The following is a 21,107-nucleotide window of genomic DNA, read 5'->3' on the forward strand; positions in this document are numbered from 1 at the left end:
TACGAGTTTGGAAAGTCCTTCAAGTTTTGCAGCACTTTTCTGCAATTAGCTAAAGGCAAAATAATTTCCTAAGCAGATCTAAAGTGCAGCAATCTCTCTCAAGGCCAAAAAAAGGAACTAGGAATAGCTTAATTATTTACTTGGTGCATATATGACTTTCCAGCAGTTAAATGACAAGCTTCAAGAGGTTTATGTTGTATTTTCTTTCTTTTGGGGTGGGGGGCACATTTTTTATGGTTTTTACTTTTTATGGGGAAACATTTAGCTGCAGAAGAAAACCAAGAGAGGACTTGCAGAGCCCTAGACGAAAGAATGGGTTTTGTGATGGAAACGCCTTGCACTGAAGTATCTCCAGTTTAAATCAAGGAATCATAGAATTGTTAGGGTTGGAAGGGACCTTTAAAGGTCATCTAGTCCAACCTCCCTGCAAGAAGCAGGGTCATCTCCAACCAGATCAGGTTGCTCAGAGCCCTATCCAACCTGGCCTTGAAAGTTTCCAGGGATGGGGCATCTAACACCTCATTGGGCAACCTGTTCCAGCATTCCACCACTCTGATTGTAAAAATTTTTTTCCTTATATCCAGTCCGGACCTACATCCCTCTATTTTAAAACCATTACCCCTCATCCTATGACAACAGGCCCTGATGAAGAGTTTATCCCCATCTTTCCTATAAGCCCCCTTTAGGTACTGGAAGGCTGCTATAAGGCTTCCCTGGAGCCTTCTCTTCTCCAGGCTGAAGAGTTCCAACTCTCTCAGCCTATCCTTACAGGAGAGGTGCTCCAGCCCTCTGATCATCTTCGTGGCCCTTCTCTGGACTTGCTTCAACAGGTCTACTTCCTTCTTCTGTTGGGGGCCTCAGAGCTGGACGCAGTACTCACCAGAGTGGAGTAGAGGGGCAGAATCACCTCCCTTGAACTGCTGGCCATGCTTCTCTTGATGCAGCCCAGGATGCAGTTGGCTTTCTGGGCTGCAAGTGCACATTGCTGGCTCACATTGAGCTTCCTGTCCACCAGTACTCCCAAGTCCTTTTCCTCAGGGCTGCTGCCGATCCATTCTCTGAGCAGCCTGTATTTGTGCCTGGGATTGCCACAACCCATGTGTAGGACCTTGCGCTTTGCCTTGTTGAACTTCATGAGGTTCTCATGGGCCCACCTCTCCAGCCTGTCAAGGTCCCTCTGGACGGCATCCCTTCCCTCCAGCATGTCAACCATACCATATAGCTTGGTGTTGTCAGCGAGCTTGCTGAGGGTGCACTCTATCCCACTGTCCATGTCGCCAACATAGACAACAAATCCAGTCCCAATACCAACCCCTGAGGAACATCACTCATCACCAGTCTCCACTTGGACACTGAGCCATTGACCACAACTCTTTGAGCACGCCTATCCAGCCAATTCCTTTTCCGTTGAGTGGTCCATCCATCAAACTCATGTCTCTCCAGTTTAGAGACAAGGATGTCATGTAGGACAGTGTCAAATGCTTTGCACAAATCAAGGGAGATGATGTCAGTTGATCATCCCTTCTAGGCCTAGTGGGCTCTGCACTCAAACACACTGCAGCAGTAAGCACCCATCCATTCTCAAGCCCCCCGAGGATGGCCAGATGAGGAAACTGGTGCTCCTAGGTCTTCCAGGAACACCAGCAGTGACTCAAAACGGCTCCTGCTGCTTGTGTCAACATCTGGCCACAAATTCAGCCCTAATCTATCTCAGACAGCTGTTATGTCTGGCTGTCATGAACAGTTCACAAATATACTCTGGGCAGGACATGAAATTCAGTGGACTGCTTTTTGGACAAAACCCAAATTAAAGCTCCACCAAGAAGAATAAGCAGAGGAAAGGAACTTAGAGGCTGTGTGAGACGCTGAATGGTTTTGGCCTCACTTGAGAGCGCTGAAGCTAGAAGGTGGTGAGGAAAGAATACAGTCACTGAGTCACTAAAAATTTAGAAACTGTGAAAGGAATTAGTCGCTGCATACCAACAGCAACTATCCAGCTTCTTGGCTGCCTGGCAAATTAGAAGTGAGAGGTGCAAAAGAAGCAGGACGAGGAAACGAGCAGGAGAGAAGAAAGGCTGGCTAACCACCTTGGCTGAACAGACATGTAGCCAAGACCTGTTTTACTGCTTTAGAGTTGTAAAGTTCCTATACTTCTGCCCCTGTCAGATTGTTTCCGTAACGCCACCAGGAATTGATTTTAGTTCAGTTGTATTACTTGATAATCCCAGTCTCTATGGTGGAGGAAATTGTGCAACAACATTCTTCTTAGGCAACCTCTAGGTTTCAACAGCCACAGAAGATACACAGGCCTTCAATCATCTGTGTTTGCATGCAAAAGCACTTTAAGATTATTAGATGAAAACGAAAAGGATTTAAAACACTCATTAAAACAAACAAACCAACCACCAGCCTGATCCGGCTACTTTTGTGCTTTCTAGCAAGGGATGTCCAAGGTGACCTTAGTAATACTCTCCCATCTCAATGTCTATGATACTACTATATTCCCTGGAACAGTATAAGCGAATGGTGCTGTGATGCTGTTCAATCAACCAACAGAGATACTGACTGGAGAATGCATGTTCCTAATGCAAAGGTATGTGAACTGCAAAAGATCCTAAATATCCTAAACAGCTAAAGAACATTGAGCAAGAGTGCAGTACCAACAAAGATGACCATAAACACTGCTAAGCAACAGGCAAGGTGAAAAAGCAAAGCCAACTGGCCTCTCATTCATTTCTTTTAAGTAGCTCACAAACTATTAAATGCATAACCACCTTTTAAACCATAGCAGTTTCTTTATTCTGACACATGGAATTCATATGCTTCTTTACTTTGGCACACGGAGGGAATGAGGTAAGGGCGACTGATGAAGTCTCTCAGCAGCTTCAAATTCTGACCAGTGTTGATAGCACAGCAGACCACAACATCTGCAACATGAGCTATATCACTGTGCATAGAAGTTATTTGATGCAATATATCTCAGTTCTTGCAGAAGGATGACATACTTGCAACACCAGGAAAATATTCTCTCCAAAAATATTTTTGTTCCTTTTAAAAAATCCTTGAATGCTATCCTAACAATGTATCTGTACATCTTTGTGCAAGATTGTGGTAACAAATTATAGTTGCATTAACATGGGAAATATTAAACCCACAAGTCAACATTTTTTTCCTTACACGTTTTTAATGAACTGCTGAAAAATGCTCTTCATTATGTGCTCATCCCTAACAGAAATAGAGCAGGAACTCCAAGCATAATCATGCCACCCCATGAAGTAAGATGGGAGTCTGTCATTCATTTAATACACTTCTGGAAAGAAAACCAGCTTGCTATGTCAAGAGAGATGAATTTTTGTAGTTGCTTTCACAAAGAATATGTTCTTGCCTTTATCTACAAACTGCAACTGTATGATATTTAAAGGAATGACAAAATTGTATTACCTTTACTATTAATCCCTTTGAGTCAACCATCCATATCCTTTTGATAGCTGCATCTCTAGATACCCCTTCTTTTTCCATAGCCATAATAATGAGGTTTGCTATCCCCAGTGCAGCCTGAAAGAGAGAGAAGAAAAGCGGTATATGAAACTAGAAATGAAAGAAATCCCCTGCTCACTTGTTTCCTCTCCCTACTATTTTAGGCAAGTTTCTTGATTTTATTTAACAAGAAAACTGAATCATTATTTTTTTCATAAAATAAACACTAATGAACTGTTGCTACCATTTGGTAATTAGAAATGATAATGTAGATAAATAGTATAGATAAATCCTAAATCATATAAATAAATCATAGTATAGATAAATCTTAAGATGGCATTTACAGTGTGGAGAGCATAATAAATGTTTAAACTCTAATGAAAAATGCTAAAACTAGCATTTATTCCACATAATCATCTCAAATACATTAAATATGTTTTCTTCTTTGAGATTTTATTTTATTACTTTTTTTTTTTTTTTTTTTTGTAATTTAAACCAAAGGAAACCACACTCTGCATGCCAGAAAGTAAAACACAGTCTAAAAAATTTTCTGTCCTTATCTTTTTTAAAATGTCCATCAAGAAGGTAAGTCTCCTTTTACACACTATTCTTGTGTTTTGTAACTCTAGACTTGGCTGTGCTCCTAGTGAAATCAGAGTGAGAAAAAAATTCACTTAGCAGTATTTTGCTGAAACCTGTATCATTCTTACTGGATTTTATATTTCATCCAACAGATCAAATGTCATACAGGTACAGATTGAAAAACAGGCAACAAAATGAACCAACAGAACACTCAGTATTTCTGATTACCAACTCATATACATATTTATGGGGTTCATTCTGTTTCTTGTTCTTTATTATTCAGTTTCACTCAGAATTAAGTGAGACTTCCTATTTTTAGTTAGGAAATAATAATTTTATTATGAATGAGCTCCCACAGCAGGGATGATATCTACCATTGCCTCTTTGCAGCAACAGCCACGTTAACAATACTCATTAAAAAAAAACCCCAATCATTAGACCATGGATTCATCTCTCTGTTGAACATGGAGCAAAATCAAGGGAAGGAACAGACAGATGGACAGTTGTCATGTGCAAAGGTGTTGACATGGATGCAAGTCGTTCTGAAAACTACAGACCTGGTCTCAGGTCTCATCAAATATTGAATCAAATTAAAGGTACCTGGACTATACAAAGCAGGATTAGGGTATTGCACCTACAGGGGGGTTTAGTGACCATCAATAATATTTTTCAGAAGCTTGCATGGGGTTGTACACTTCATACAAGAGATGGCAGCTGGCCACACTGTAGATAAGTACAACCTTCATTTGTGTGTCAGTGGCTTAGAAATTTGTGCTAAAAAATCAGTATCAAAAATAATGTGCATAAAAATCTTCACAAGTGGATGATCGTAACATGCAGAACACTGAAAAACTATATTTAACAACAGGAAAAAATAAAAGGGGCACTGCTTCTTACTAAATAACACTGACTCTGGTAAATACATTTTATTTAATTTATTTTAGTGGCCTGATACATTTCCTCATATTTTGAAAAAGTTTTGTTTGTTTATACTGAAAGCAGTTCAGTAATTTACAGCTGAAGAGCTAAAACTTGAATTTTAAAAAAGAGAATGGATCTCCGCAAAATGTCTTATGAAAACACGAGGCTTGACCAGATTATCAGATTCTCCTGCAAGTTTACATTTGAATTAAGAATCGACTTCAAGCAGGTGTTAGTGATCATTCTACTCGTTTAATCTTCTTGTTAACTGGATACATATAACTCAATTAAGTATTAAGAAAAATCTGCAGAGTATATTTTTTCCTAATGTATAAATATACATACCTCTCCAGCTCCCTGGAACAACACTGTGTGATCTGATAACCTGTTCTTGGTGATACGCAGAGCTGCAAGAAGACCTGCGACAGCCACAGATGCAGTTCCTGAAATAAAAAAAAAATGAATAAATTTGGTTATTCTGGAAATAACTACAAAGCATTACATTTTAAATAATTCCACAGCATCTTTCAGCTAAAAGGTACAAGTACTTAGGGTAGTAACAAAAAGTTCAGTGGAATTGGAGTTTGTTCTGCTTTATTCTTATGAGTGTTAAATGTAAGTGGGGATATCCTCAGAGTAACATTAAATAAAATACGATTGATTCTACTGGATTGGCATAGTGGCTGGGGCATTTGAACTGTTACAGAATATTCTGGTTATGACCTTTTTCAGAAGGAAAGGATGTGAGAGCCCAGCCCAGAAGTATTTTGACGGACTCCAGATACTGAAAATTAAGGTACTGCTATCATTCTTCAAATACAGTAAAATACAAGACTAAAATAAAACTGTATTTCTCATGAGGAGGCTGTCAGAGTAGAAGAGCAAACTGTGAACATTTACAGAGAAGCTAAGCTAGCTGAAAGAGTAAGGCCAGTTTGATTAAGATACCGACTGTCCTACTGTATCTGAAAGCCTTCAGGATTCCAGTCCGCTGTGAAAGGGGTTCCAGCTTACTAACATCTAAAACACTGGAAGTACCTTTTAAATCTATCTTTGAGTTATGCCACACAGGGAAAAAAGGCTAACATTTAATTTTATGATTTAGCCTGTGGAGGCCTTTCTTCTCCAAATCAGAACCACAAAGAGTAAGGTACCTGTCTGTCTTTGAGTGGAAAGAATTTGGCCCTCATCATAAGAAACATCTATTAATAAAAAGTAGGGAAATAAAGGGATTTCAAGCAGGCATCTAACCCAAACCTGTTCACAATGGCAGGTTCAGCTGTACCTCTCTGATTTCTGTCAGATCTTTGTCTAACTTGTCCCTAACGTCTTCTTTTGAATACTTCTATGATGTCCTCAGCAAGCAATTCCAGTTCTTCAATATACTTTTTGCTGAAAATTTTAAATCTAAATATTTTTTCTTCTTCTTCTATTTTGGCCTCTTGTCTTATCTACCACTGGAAAACCTGTTCCTTTCTCTTCGCAACAAGAAATGTATTATAAAGACTAATGGTATCCCAGTCTGCTCTTCTTACTTGGAACAATCTCAGTTCTTCCACTTTCAGAAAGTTGTGTTTTCTAAAACACTTATCACTCATTGCTCTCCTCGAGACTTTATCCATTTGTTTCTTATCTTTCTTGAATTACAGCACCCAAATGTAAACACAGCACTGCAGCTGAATCATTAGCACTGCCAAGTCTAGCTGTCAGCTTCTGCATGCTGAAGAAAGTTGTATTTAGTCACCAGAACCTGATATCTAGATCTTCTGATCCAAAGATCAGTTACTCCTTCTCCCCAACAAAGCCTACTGGAGGAAGAAGGCCTTCTTTCATGGGTTCCTGACATCAGGTAACAAGCTTGTATTTTTCACAAATTATTGTCACTAAAGCCCAGGCACAAGGTGGACCAAATACACAGTTAGGCTCCTTATTCCTGCAAGGAAATTTGATCCATTAAATATGGGGAAAAAAATTTGAAAAAGTGCATCAATTTTCAAAAAGTTCACAGAACCCATCAAGGCATCCTGTGGACAGGGATATGGTACTGAGGTAGATGATGCCAGCAGAAAAGTTATGCTCAATGTGTCTTTTTAGAGGAGATTCTGAAGAACTGATAGCAGACAGTATTGATTTAATCGGGACTGAAAAAGCTGCATCAGCCACTAATGATTAGGTATTCAAAGTGGAAAAATGGATTTCAACAGTCTTTGAAGATGCCTATCTGATTCAGAGATAGCTGAACCACGGGGAGATGAACGGGTTCCTAAGATGTCCCCCTTGTTCAGTTCTGGGAATAAGAATCAAACTCTTCCTCCTCCAGGCAGCAGCTGCCACTGACTGACCCAAGGAAACCAAAGATGAGGCCATAAATTATTTTGAGGAGCCTGCAAGAACTTGCAAGGAGGAGATCTGCTGGCTCCTACAATTCTGTTCCTCATCACCACAGCCCTAACTGCAATTGTCTACAAGCTGTCTGGTTGCTTTTGAGGTGAGAACTCACATTGCTATTGATTTTCCTTCGGAAGAAGTGTGAAATAGGTACGAACAGCCCTCCAAAAGCACTTGGCCCAGAATCTGCACATCAGACATTTGCCGTCAACATGCGGCTCCCCTGAAGGATGTACTTTTGCCATCCACAAGTCTACTTTCTCATAAACAAGGCAAAGTTTAAAGCTGAGATAGCAGTAATCCCTACATGTAGAGATCTCAGCTGAAGGAGATGCTCAAAACAGGTATTCATATTGCAGCCTTACAGACCATTAAGTTTAAAATACACGTAGCTGAGGAACCAAAAGAACAGAAGTAGTAAGAAGCCTGGTACTGGGTAAGCCTCTCCTTGAAATACATCATTTGGGTGTCGAAGGCTGTGTTTCAATCTGCAGTTTATAGGTAGGATCATCTGAGTTTCATGAGTGGTTACTTTTTAAAAAATAAAAAGTTACCCTTAGTAACATTTAAGAACACTTTTTAAAGTCAGAAAGTCACTTTTTGAAGTAAATTCACCTGAACGTTCAAAAATATGTCTTGAGAACTAGAAAAGTTTGTTACGTGCTTTTGATGATTATTTTTCCCTTCAATCATCAGAAATACAGGACACCTTGTTCTCAGCCCACTTAATGTTTAGACCATACAAATTTGTCATTTTCAGTTATTTAGTCATTTTTATGACTTGTTCTGAGAGCTGAGATAATTTACTCTCCTTCATTTCTAAATAAAAAAGATCTAAAAGATGATTCCTCTGAGGCATGGCTTTGGGAACAAAAACCAGCAGGCTGAGACACTTCCACCCCACGGTATCCAAGAGCTAGCCTGTTTCTTTCCCAGACGAATTAAGTCTTCCTCTGGTGAGTGCCAAATTGGCAAAGTTCAAAAATGGCAAAAGAGAGAAGCCAGACCACGCTCTCAGTTTCCCTTGGTACTCTACCAAACAATCCTCATAACCGGCAGTAAAAAATTCCCATCCTCTCGTTGGATGCCAAATTCTTTCTTCTATTTTATATTACACAGCTGTGCTTGCATGGGAGGAGGAAGCCTACATAACATGGCTTATTCCTAAGACCATCAGTCTTGTCTCCTGAAAAGGAAAGCTGAGCTGGAGCACTGTGAGGTCCTGTTTCCAAGCCCTTGAAGACAGAAGTTGTGCCACCGCAGCATCCTGCCCTCATCAGAGGTTGAGGCGCTTCGAGCCACTCTCATGAGAGAGACAAAATGAAACACCATAAATTTATAACAAATGGGAATGCTGGGATCCTGCTTCTCTTCATGGCTGATATACTGCCGCTAAGTTCGTTAGCCAGAAAAATGGACCATGATTAAGTATTACCAGTTGGGATATTTTTAAAAACTCTGTTACAATACGATCTTCTGTTTTAAAGAAAAATAAGAGAGATATAAAACATGAACAAAATACTACATTGAATGTCAATAACTTTTTGCATTGATTATTTACATGGGATGCGAGTTATCGTTACCTGTATGTTCATTATGAGGGTGATTCAGAACAAAGGTTATATAGCAATATAATATATATAATAGAAACATATAAAGGCTTGAATGTTGCATTTCTCACAAAACACAATTTGCACAGAAAAGCTGCTCTAAAAATGGTATTTTAAAAGTGCTCCAGATCAGTTTTATCCAGCCATTTGACCCTAAAAAGCATAATAACCCAGTTTATTAGATTACTGAAGCCACTATCACTGCTGCTGGCAGTGGCTGTCATCACTCCTCATCAGCAGCTTCCTTTAATTCCTTCCTATTGAAAGCAGAGCACTCTCAGCGTGAATAGCAGATCTGTTCAACCGGAACTGCTCTGACTAACAGCATGACCTTAAATTTCACCCTGAATACTGACTTGAGTTTTTGAAAAGAATCAAAATGCAATTCACATCCATCTGTCAAAGCCTAACCACTTCTCGTGGACATGACGAAGCAGAAACAGAATTTCGCTGCTTTTCTGACTGTCATCGCTGTAGGAAGGAGAGAAACGGTTTCACCTCCCTCTCCCACAGAGCACAGGTTAAATCCTTTGTGTGCAGAATAAGATAGACATTGTTCACGGATATGAGTTTGAAAATCGGTTCTATTTTGCCCAAATTTCTAGAAGAATAAGCACAGCAAGCTTAACAAAGGATATTTTTCCAAAGCAGTGTCAGCTGCTGTGACAGCAAACACTTTGTTACAGTATTCTAGGAAGGTGAGGTATCTTGAAGAACATGTTAGATGTGAAATTTGAAAGTACACTAATCTTTGTCAAGTCTTTGTTTTCTGTCCAAGATTCTTCAGCCTTACTTGTTACTGTAAACTGTATGACTGAGCATGAATATGTCAAAGGAAATCCTAGAGATCACGGCCTTTTGGGGTTGGCACATTATAAATGCTTTGGAGCACAGAGTCTTCTTTCAGCAGATGCAACAATTAGAGAAAAAAAAAGGAGGGAAAAAGCCCCAAAACATGAGGAATGAGAATTTCATTTTTATTGGATGTAGTTTAATTTAAATTAGCAAAAAATGGCTTGTGGTACTGAAGCATTTGTCCATTATTTAAAGTTTAAAACAACAAAAAAAAAGCACATAATCAAGTATTAGTAGTTCCTTTATGTCATTTTCCCTATCTCACCTTAAAAAGCTAGCAAACAAGGGAGGTGAGGATGCATTTCTGCAGCACATCCTAAAATCTGAGCTATTAATTCTGGACTAAAAGGTTAGGAAGCGGTAAAAGTAAAACTCTTATTTCTCAATATACAGCATAATAGAAATCACATGTTGACATGGTCAGTCTTCCAAATAACACTGCACAGAGTGCCAGGGAGAAAAAAAAATCCATTCACCTTTCTTATTGGGGAAAAAGGCGAGGGTAAAGGTTCTGTGATCTCAGTAGCTAGTGAGGCAAATGCCATGGCTGTAGGTAGTTCAAAAGGATGCTCTTTGAAGAGGTGTGAGCTCCTCCTTGCCGTGAGCCGTCTTTTCAAAGCTTTGTATGCACGCTGCTTCGTTCTGCGGCTGCAGCAGGCAGGCAGTGCAAAGAGGGGGAAAGGCTCTAGTGAAAGAGAAATGGAGCCTTTTTTTTTAAAGGAGCAACCGTTTGGTGTATTTGAAAAGGGACACAGAATCCCAGAAGCACAGGGTGGCTGAGGGTGGGAGGTCAGCCGGTGCAACCCCCCTGCTCAAGCACGGCCACCTGGAGCTGGGTGCCCAGGAACGTGATGAGAATGGGTTTATTTTTTTAACCCATATTGAGGAAAAAAATGAAAGAAAAGAATACTTGTGTGTACAGATACTTGTATATACACATACTTATATATATTCATGGAAAAGTATACAAAAGCTACAGTGGGAGATTTACTTGAAAGCATATGGATTTCTATGTAAGTTTACCACTGAGTAATGGAGAGGCGATATCCTGAATATACTGGAAGAAAAGTATACTTAACATAACCCTATAGTATATGTCTTAATAGGATTTTTTAATTATTATTTTTATTTTAAAAATACCGATTCAGTTCCACCTGGAAGCAAATGTCACTTGATATTACAAAGGGGGTTTTCTACAGTTTGCACATAATATCGGAATTTGAGATACAGGATATCAACATATGAGCTATTACATGTCATTCAGCTTTGCATTTTTCAAAATTCTTGGTCATTCTTGGTCAGAGAATAAATTGGAAGCCCCATGTCTGTCATAACAACAAACCTCAAACCTTCTTTTCAATCTGCTTTCAGGAATAGGAATTTCCAAATACTAAATGTATCATTTCCAATGTTAATATTAGAAAGAATTAAATCTTAAAAAAGGAGAACGCTTGTGACAGAGAAATTCTGATTTCTGAGAATTGCACTGACTTAATGTTAAATTGGTTATAACATAACTTCTAGGTATAATTTTCCTAGTTATTCAAATGGCAGTCTGCTAAACATTTAGCATATATTTTAAATCAAAACACATATGTAAGATGGAATAATAATCTTAAATTATATGTGCTCTACCTTTTTACTTTATGTCTGTTTCTTTTCATAAAATTTTGATGCAATTAAACAGCACAGCTGTTAAAAACTAATGACATCTAAGGTCATGATGTATACCAAAGTTAATTCCCATGGGGAATGCATAAAATACAGGCTCTGTGCCCATAATGGGGGAAAGCATTGCAACTGTGGACACAGTGAAATAGAGCTACAACACTAGAATAAAAACTTACAGTATTAGACTGCATAGAGAAACACTTCCTATGAAGATTGGCTTATACTGCAGAAGTTTGTCATTCCATTGAGATAATATTAAAATACAGGGGTGGGGAAAAAATCAAAACAGTTGAAATAATTGAAATAATTGGCCTGAATAGAGGCAGCAAAGCTAGAAAAATTTATGCCACTATTTCAAATGTATCCACGTCAGCAATGACTACAACCAGCTACCATGTGATGAGCGCTGAGAATCCATGTAAAACAAATGCACGCCTCCCAAGATGTGCAAACTTGCCTTAAACCACTGACTGTGCTGAGTAACAAAAACTCTTTCATCAGACACACCAAAACTAAGATGGATATGGAAAGGAAGAATTACGGCGCCCTGCTCTGCCCCAGCTGGGTTGGACAAGGGGCAGGCAGGTATGGCCTGAGTCGATCTCACCTAGGAGAGGGATTTCAGACACTGTAATCCTGGACTTGTACCTAGGACTTCTTCTTTAACTGATCTTAAGAGGTTTGTTCAACATCCCCACAGCAAGGAAAGGAACAGGTTAGTTTCTCCAAGGGAATTTTCAGTGTCCTAAACTGTGAGTCCCAACTGTGCCTCATTCCAGGGGGGATCAAGCAGAAAACATCCTCCATCCTTACAAACAGCTTTCCTTGGCAACACAAGTTCCAATTCTTCTTCTGGCCATTCCCATTCTCAGGCAGAGGTTGGAGAGAAGAAAAAAACCACCTCATATCTTAAAGAAAATTCCACCCTGTCGTTATGACTCCTTCTTCCTAAATAGATTGGAGATGAGTAAAGCTAGCAACCTGGTCTAATACAGGTATTTTTAAATCTTGTGAAGGTTGACATTACAGTATTAATTAACATTTCTCCCACATAGAAAATTATTATTAAAAAAAACCAGTTTTGGAAGATGCTGTCTAATAGTTAAAGATAAAAATATTTGTTTTGAACCCAAGGCTTTCACTGATTTTCATTTCCAAAAGTTACATTCTATATGTTTCACAGAGGAAAAAAAAAAAAAGAAGCAAACTGATTAGTGGTCAGAATAAAAACAAACAATAATCCAAGGAAAAAAAAAGTGAATATTTTCTCTTTAAAGCAACATAATTGCTATTGTGTTTGTAAAAACATTTTTTTTAAATATGAATACAAAGAAATTATCATAATTGCAGAGGAAAAAAAAATTCACTACCCATCCAAAAACCAAGATGCTTCTAGAATGATAAAATAAGAGCAATTTTATTATTCCAATACAAATTTACAGCAGTTGGTCAGAATCCTGTTTGCTGTTGTTCCCAACTCCTTGAGTACAGAGAGGGGATGTAGAAAAAGTTACAAAAGCTTTTTCTAAAGTGAAGGATGTGACCATGCTGTAGCAGAGATGGAGACAAAACTGTTTCCAGAAGTTCTTACATATATCTTTAGGTGACCCTAATGGTCAATCTTTAGTGGTTTTATAAGATCAGTGCTTTGGCAGACACTTTTTTTCCAAAGGTTCTGCAATGGCGTCAGTTAGGGGCATGCTGACACCCTGCAAATAGCTGTAAGGTAACAGAAGGCAACTACATTTGTCCCAGTTATTACTTGCAAGTGGGTCTTCAGTTTGCCATATTTTCCTTATCTTTTATAGTGTCTAGTAGGAGTCAGGGTCGTATATTAGGTTTTTTTAGATTTGAGGTACTTAAAGGTCCTCATCGCATCACAAAGATATAGGAATCTTTTGGATATCCTATGGGAGGGAAAAAAGTCTCAAGCCCTTCCACGAAACACACTAAGCATTTCTTTTGATCATTAAAGTAGGTTTGGCTTGACAAATATTTGGACTAGGAGAAACTATGTTTAAAATATCATGTAAGCACTACCTTCAGAAGATGGCAAATCAGATGCAATGTTGTGCTTGTTTGCTTTTATTGGCCTGACGCTACTTGTCAGCTTTACTGCTCTAGGGGTAGAAAATACAACTTGCATACAGAGAAGGCCACTCTTTCAAGTAGCATGGAAAAAATCATGCCATTGAGAAACTGAAAATCCCTAAAGATTGCTAAAGAAGTTAGCACCTTCTATCCTCATTCAAGCTGTCAGGTGAAAGATCCTTAGGGTTTATAAAGCTGGAATACAAAGAGGGAGAAAAGATCACCGGATCTATATTTGGGCTGTGGTTATTCCACTGCCACATTAATAGAGGAAGATGATATCCTGCAAAAAAAAAAAAAAAAAAAGATACTTAAGGTATTTATGGGGATACGATGACAAACGACAGAGATCAGAACGGACTAAATGCATCTGTTTTTACTCCTTGGAAGCTATACAAGCATTAAGGATGGAGATCACCCAAAAGGCCCAGACATCATTTAGGAAAATATCAAAAGACCCACAAACACAAATCAGACTGTAGAAACTGAATAAATTAAAAGACTACATGTGGCTGCACTTCTAAGAAAGACCGACAACTGCTACAGTAGCTCAACCAAAAGCCAAACGGATACCTTCCAACAGTTTTGAACATGAAGACACCTCCTTCCAAGGTGCATGAGAGAGAACGCAGAGGTTTTAAAATGCATCTAGAGACACAGAAGACTTTCTCAGCTTAGTTTACCCATATTTGGTACACTTTTTCTGGAAAGTTTCCCTTCTATTTCTTTGAAACTACGTTCTACTTGAGTCTCTTTCTGATTTGGGGTGAGGACCTTCATCCTGCAAGGAAAGAGAATTTCCTGTGGCAGCTGGGTCTCTAAACAACGAGGGAAACTTCCAGATGCTGTTTGGTCTGCTGTATTGGACAGTTGTAGCCATGGCTACACTCAGACTCTGCAGGGTAAGGAAGCACCATGCTTCGTACAAAGGGAAATGACATTTTATAATGAGTTTATTTCCCATCTGGGAATTTGTCCTCCATAATCTGTTTCAGATGCAGAAGTAAAACTCAGCCAGGCTTCTAACAGAAATATAGTTCATGGGGCTAGCCAAATCCCTAACATCAGAAAGATGAGGGCCATTAGAATCCGTCGCCATGTGTTGATCCCTGAAATAAGATCTAAGTCCCAAGAATGACTCAAGAATTACTTCTGGAAAACTCAAGCTCCTAATGCTTGGCTTATCATGTCATTGCAAACTGCTAGAAATGAAGACAGTTAAACTCCCTTTTTTGATCCTGTCACTGCTGAGGACCTCCACCTACCCAAGGAAACATGAGAGGGTAAGAGGCAGCTGGGCGCCCAGAGCCCTCCTTGGGTACCTCTCTCCAGCAGTTTGTCTGACTTCAGTGTCCTTGCAAGGATGGGAGCCAGTGCACTTACAGCCCTAGAGAAAGTTATTTTCCAGTGCTCCTTTCCTGACAGGAAACAAGGCAACCCAAGTAGCACCATCCACCACTTCAGCCCTGCTTGTCTTCCTTCTGAGCAGGGAAGGGACAAGATGCCCATCTAGACTGAGCACTAGGGGAATCCCCCTTCCTGACATTTCCCACCCTAGATCTTTTCCTTTTGCCAGCTGCTACAAATTATTCAGATGGGAGAGAAGAGTCAGGGCAATAATTTTGCTCTAAAATTGAGCACAGCCCTGAGACTGCAAGGAAAATAAGAAGGCTATTTAACCGAGTTTAAGAACAGAAATACAATTTGACATTTATCAAGCAAACTCTGTCACATGGAGGAACAGTAGAGCAGCTGTCACTGCACTCACAAAAAAAAATCTGAGGTAAGTAGAGTCCAGGCTTGAGCTTTGACATTTGCCCAAAGATCTGAAGTTAATAATTTCTATGGGAAAGCCATTCATACACTAAACTATTACAAAAAACCCCTGAAGAGTGAATATCCAAATAAAGTGTGAGGTAAAATGAGATGGAAAAGGTTAAGAGCAAAGACAGCTCACCAGAAACCCATGCTGAGGAAACCCAAGGCAAAATATGACCTGTACTGAACATCTTCAAACATCATAGGAAAGTTTATACACTCTTTTCCCTCTGGTACATCAACTAAGACCCATTTTTCTGGCTTCTGAGCATCATCACAAGAGTGAAGAGAAGAGAAGAGAAAGCGTCTGTTACCTTGAATGTCATCATTGAAAGTGCAATATTTGTTACGGTACTTATGCAGGAGGCGGAATGCATTAGCGTTAGCAAAATCCTCAAATTGAATGAGGCAGTTCATGCCGTACCTAGAAAGACAAAAAATTGTGCATTACATTAAAAATAATACATAACTGTATCTTCAAAAGCTATTAACATTTGCAGTCAGATTTTGAATACAAGTATAATATGATTCATACATCTACTAATGTGTTTCTGTTATATTCTGTACCTTTACATTCATATAAATTATCTAGACGGCAAAATTAGGCTACTAATATGCTTTACTCAGTTCTAAGATAACAATAAAAGATCAGAGGAAAAAGCCCTCTTCTCTCTGCAGACATCTCAACTGAAGTCTTGGCTGAGCAATCTGCTAGTGAGCCAAAGAAAATTGCCCCACAAGGAAGATAGTAAAAAGGTAACACATTCAGAAAAAGGATTTTATTTTATTGCTATTATACAGGTCACCAGCATGACATCACTTACAACTCAATGTGCAACAGTTCGTGTTATAAAAGAGGTATTGATCAGAAACATGGTTAATCTAGACAACATAGATGAACATGTGAGAACACTTTAAGAAAAGAAAGTGATAGCTGCAAACTTTAATCAAGTTACACTTGGCTAACATACACTAAAACCTTGGGTATATGCAGAAATGAAGTTATCTACGTTTCTTACATCTACTGTTTCACTGGATTGTCAAAACTGATTTTCTGATATGAATACTAGATCTTTCTTAAATAGTATGCTAAGAATCAATGTCATCATCGACTTCAATGTTTTCTCATCCTTGTAGCTAATGAAACAATTCAAATTGACATTTCCAATAGTACTTTGAAATCTCTATATACTGTATTTTGAAAACATAGTATGCAGTTGTATCAGATGAACAATTTCTATAACTTAGCTGATATAACTAAGTCAGTTTAACAGCACGAGTAAGTAAATTTGACAAACCTTGTGGTAAGAGTCTCAAAGTTAATGCCAATCACTACATTTCTAGGAAAAAATCTACTCTGTTACCTTGTTGCCTTGGACGCACTGCGTACCCAGGCTGCACTACCAACAGAAAACAAACAGCAGGATTTTTCGAGAACAGGTAGGTGCCTATGTTGACTTCAGCAGGCATAAGGAACTTGAGGGCTTTTTTTTTTTTTTTTTTTTTAAATAAGAAAACTACAGACTCCTGGCTCCTAGACTCACATGCCAGTAACTAACAAGTGAAAAATTGCCCTAGTGTGCCAATAAGGTTACTTCTAAAATGAAAGTTAACAATAAGTTAAACTAATTTATTACTACTAGGCATCCTCCATTCCTTAGATGCATTTCTTAATAGTACAGTCTCCTGATTCCTTGCTTAACATTCCCACATGGCACTTTCAAATACTTTCTTAAAACAAAAACAAAACAAAAAACCCCACAAAAATACGAAAAATACCTGAAGACATTTCTAGACAAAAACTGTGTAAAGACTGAATTCAAGCTGACAGCACATTGGCAACAGGAAAAAAAAAAAAAAAAAAAGAAAACAACATAACCTGGATACCATCAATCTCATATAGAGAAAAAAAAAGTAAAACATAAGAAGTTTAAAATACAGGGTTAGTACTAAAATTGTCTGTACAAGTTTGGATCTGGAAATATTACAGAAATATTATCCCACTCTAGAATAATATTAGAACAAAAGTTATTTTTAAAAAAGTATTTTAACTTAAATAAACCTAATGGCAATTTGCACAGATTAGGAAACTATATGATTAAAACTTAAAAAAAAATATTGCATCAAGTTGTTGCTATGAAATTATTACCACTAGGGTCCAACAGGGCAAGATCTCAACAGCACACACCCTGTTTGAGCTAAAGGAGGTTTTTCCTTATCTGCTAACAGTACAAATCCAAGAGAGACAGTTAAGCAGTTTCTGCTTCATCCAAAAAAGAAATATATATATGTATACTGAGCAGTTCAATATAAGTAATCTACTCTAATGTTACTTGAGTTTTTCTTTAAACCATACATGTGTTTGGCAACCATGTTAAGTAAAGCCATTAGTATATAAAAAAAAAAATTACCATGACTAAATTAATTTCCATGGAAATCACATATTTACAGCCATATTACAATTAGCCAAAACTACTGGGATTCCACTGGCAGGAACAGAATTGCTGCTGAAAATAAATACTTCTTCAGGTTTTACGGAAAAAACTGGATTCTTCAGAGCACTGTAAATCACAAATGAGTTAAAATAAGAAACTAGAGCTACTTTTCAATAAGCAATTTCAATTTCTAACCTGATTCAGTATCTGACAGGAATTTCTGTGATTCCAGAAGGGTCCAGGAGCTGACAGTTGGATAATAACATGAAACTAATGAGATTAACACTCTGGAATCCTGGAGCTTGGTTAGAAGTGTTTCTTGGGTGTCATTGAGCCCATGCCTGTTTCTTTATTTTACCATATATAACATTCCATTTGCTCATCTGCATTTGATTTTTCTACATTTTCTTACCCATTGCCTTTGTAGATACAAACCAAAACTCTCTGTGAATTATATTAGATCAGTGTTCCTGTAGAAAACACTTATCCTGTACTGGGCACACTATCCATACCAATGGTCTGAGCAAGCTGTCATGGATGTTTAATTAAAACGGAAAAAAAAAAACGCAGGCAGTCTACTTCTGGGCCTCTGAGATTTTGGCATTATAGCAGAAAAATTTCTGAGTGGCATTCTTATTCATTTAAAATGTTATACATGACACTCAGGTAAAAACCTGACATTTCAGTGCTGCACATGACCAGTAGTACCTAATAAGATTTGTGAAGTTTGAGGTCTATGTCCTCAAAAAAGTAAAATCAAATCCAGTCACTGGGTGTCCATGATAGACAAGAAAATGACATAGTGTTTCTCTGCTTGGAGTATTCCTATTCTCAAAACCACCAACAGATGAGACATACAGATGAGGTAATACAAAACAGTTAATCTCTGGCATTCCAGAAAATCCCCTTGCAATAATGAATTGGCCACAAAGGTGCCACACGGTTCTGGAAGCAGTGACCATACCAAAACAGCCATCAGTTCTTCTATGACTTACACATCTTACTATCGCAATCACTTACAGCGGAAAGTTGAGCCAAAACCTAAAGTGATGTTCACATCCAACAGCTCAGTTCCACTTTCCTTCCTGCATTGCTCTGCAACAACCTTCCACCCCTATTGCATTCTGACAGAGGGTTTTAGGTTGTGGTTTCTTCACTATAAATGGAAACTGTTTGAATCAACCCTCATGGAAGCAGAACATGTCCTCTCTGTTTGCACCTCATACCCTATTGTCATTGCAAATTTTCAGTTTGGAACTTCCACCTCTTCCTAGGTGGGTATAGTAGCCAAATGACTGCTGGGTGAGAGGGGAACCAAGCCCTTGCTTGCCCATGTGCAGTCATCAAATCCTGTTGTGCCTTCCAAACCACTCGAATTCCAGCAACTATGGAGCACTAGAGTGTTGTAATTTGTATTATGTTTCAAACATTATGGAAAGAGAAAACAAAGTGTACAGCTATCCTAAAACGTGACAATCTTAACATCTATCATCAATACTTTATACAGATAACGCACAGATTGACTTCATTGAGTTTCCTCAGATGACGCACAGTGATTGATCAGCTACGTCCAGAAGCATGTTAATGAGATTTGCTACAAACAAAATAATCAGATTTTAAAACACCGTTGAATGTTTGTGGTTGTCTCTTGATTGTTAAAAGCTAAAGGCCTGCAAGTTGAGTGCCAGCAGCTCCAGGCAGGACAAGATTAGGAGGCAAAGTTACAAGGAACTGTCATGATAGAAAACTCTAGAAAAGATATTTCTCCATATTTTAAAAGTAGTGGCCTACTTATCATTTTAGTGTGAAATAAGGGTATTAATCTGTGTACTGCTTATCTAAGTAGCTAAACTTAATCATGTTATACCTTAGAAGAATTTCACCTTCCTATCTGAAATTTTAAGGCATATATATTTAAAACGTAACCTAAAATCCTTTTAATTTGAACATGTCACCACCAACAATAGAGTCAAGGGAGCAAGCAGATATTGTATGCGGTTACAATACTGCAAACATGAGTCACATGTATCATACCACACCCTATTGCTTTTCTGAAATAGAGACAACATTTGTCCAGCTATCACTACTCCTGACGCAGGGAAGTCTGGACTCATATACACATACATAGGGGATAACTGGGGAAATAGAGAAACACATAACTAAAATACATGTCCATATTGAAAGGCAGTACAAATAAACCGAAGAGAGAGCTTACCCAGTGGGCAGCAGCCATCTTAACCAGAACACTTGAAGAAATGACAGATCCAGTCCTAGACTATGCAAACTAAGAAAATAAATGAAAGTCTGGGAGATATTCCTTCTCAGTGTGCAACCATAACAAATGCCCTAGTGAATTCTTAACTGTTTCATTGCTCTGGAAAACACTTCTCTGATAGCAATAGCTTGGCTTGAGTCACCTGGCTACGACTCCTGGATTCTTGCAGGCAAGTGTTTTGGAGCTGTGAATTCCTCTCTTCTGCCTGTTTGGGATCTGTCACTGTGGTAGCTGATTAAACATACATAAATCGTCCCTTGTCCATAAATCTTGTTTTGTCACCCACATCTTTTTGTGTGCTTGGATCTTAGTCTCCTGCTGCAAGTCATACAGGCAGTTTGAATCAGGATCCAACTGGACAGAAGTTCAAAGGCATCTTTCCTTTTTCTGTTATGGACAGAAAATATGGACAAGAGTGGTGGCAAGCATGCAACATCAGATTTGTCATCAAATATGAGGGGCAAATGCTGGACAATGGATTAAAAAGAATCGTTCCACTGAATAATGTGTGGTTGCTAGAAAACACTTCAAATACTTCTCCCAATTTACAATACATTTTGTGTGGCAGCCTTAGCTTAGCTTTCTCCATTTATAAATAAATTTATATGACAACTATGTTAATTTTTCAAATCATTCTACAGATTATATCTTTATGTAACAGGCTGAAGAAAAATGTCCACAGCTCTTTAACCATCTCAAATATACAGTACTAGCATTTTGGCAACCTGATGCTCTTAAGAACATCAAACAGGGATAACCCTCAAGAATCCAATGGGAGCTATAAATGTTTGGGCATCATTTTGAATTCAAACCATATGATCAGTAAAATCCATGCTTACTTCAACAGCTACGAAATTTTTCTGGAAATACATTTGGATCATTTGTTCTTACTGCCAGCCATTGTTTTGGAAACCTTCCTAAAGGAACAAGTGGTTGCTTTTTAGGTTTTTAGAGCTTCCAGAATCATATTCGACTATTTTCTTT

At 38.4% G+C, this 21,107-nt stretch overlaps 1 protein-coding gene across 1 annotated transcript in view; it reads right to left on the reverse strand.

The window, feature by feature from the left end:
* ME1 (malic enzyme 1) overlaps positions 1-21,107 on the reverse strand; it is a 177,032-nt gene that overhangs the window by 24,934 nt on the left and 130,991 nt on the right. The window contains exons 7-9 of the mRNA XM_086745759.1: positions 15,728-15,837; positions 5,326-5,423; positions 3,442-3,555 (exon numbers count right to left, since the gene is read on the reverse strand). Coding sequence (XP_086601885.1) covers positions 3,442-3,555; positions 5,326-5,423; positions 15,728-15,837 — 322 coding nt within the window. The remainder of the gene's footprint in view (positions 1-3,441; positions 3,556-5,325; positions 5,424-15,727; positions 15,838-21,107) is intronic.

Source organism: Chlamydotis macqueenii, chromosome 3 (genome assembly GCF_036417535.1).
Source record: "Chlamydotis macqueenii isolate bChlMac1 chromosome 3, bChlMac1.mat, whole genome shotgun sequence".
Lineage (NCBI taxonomy): Eukaryota > Metazoa > Chordata > Aves > Otidiformes > Otididae > Chlamydotis > Chlamydotis macqueenii.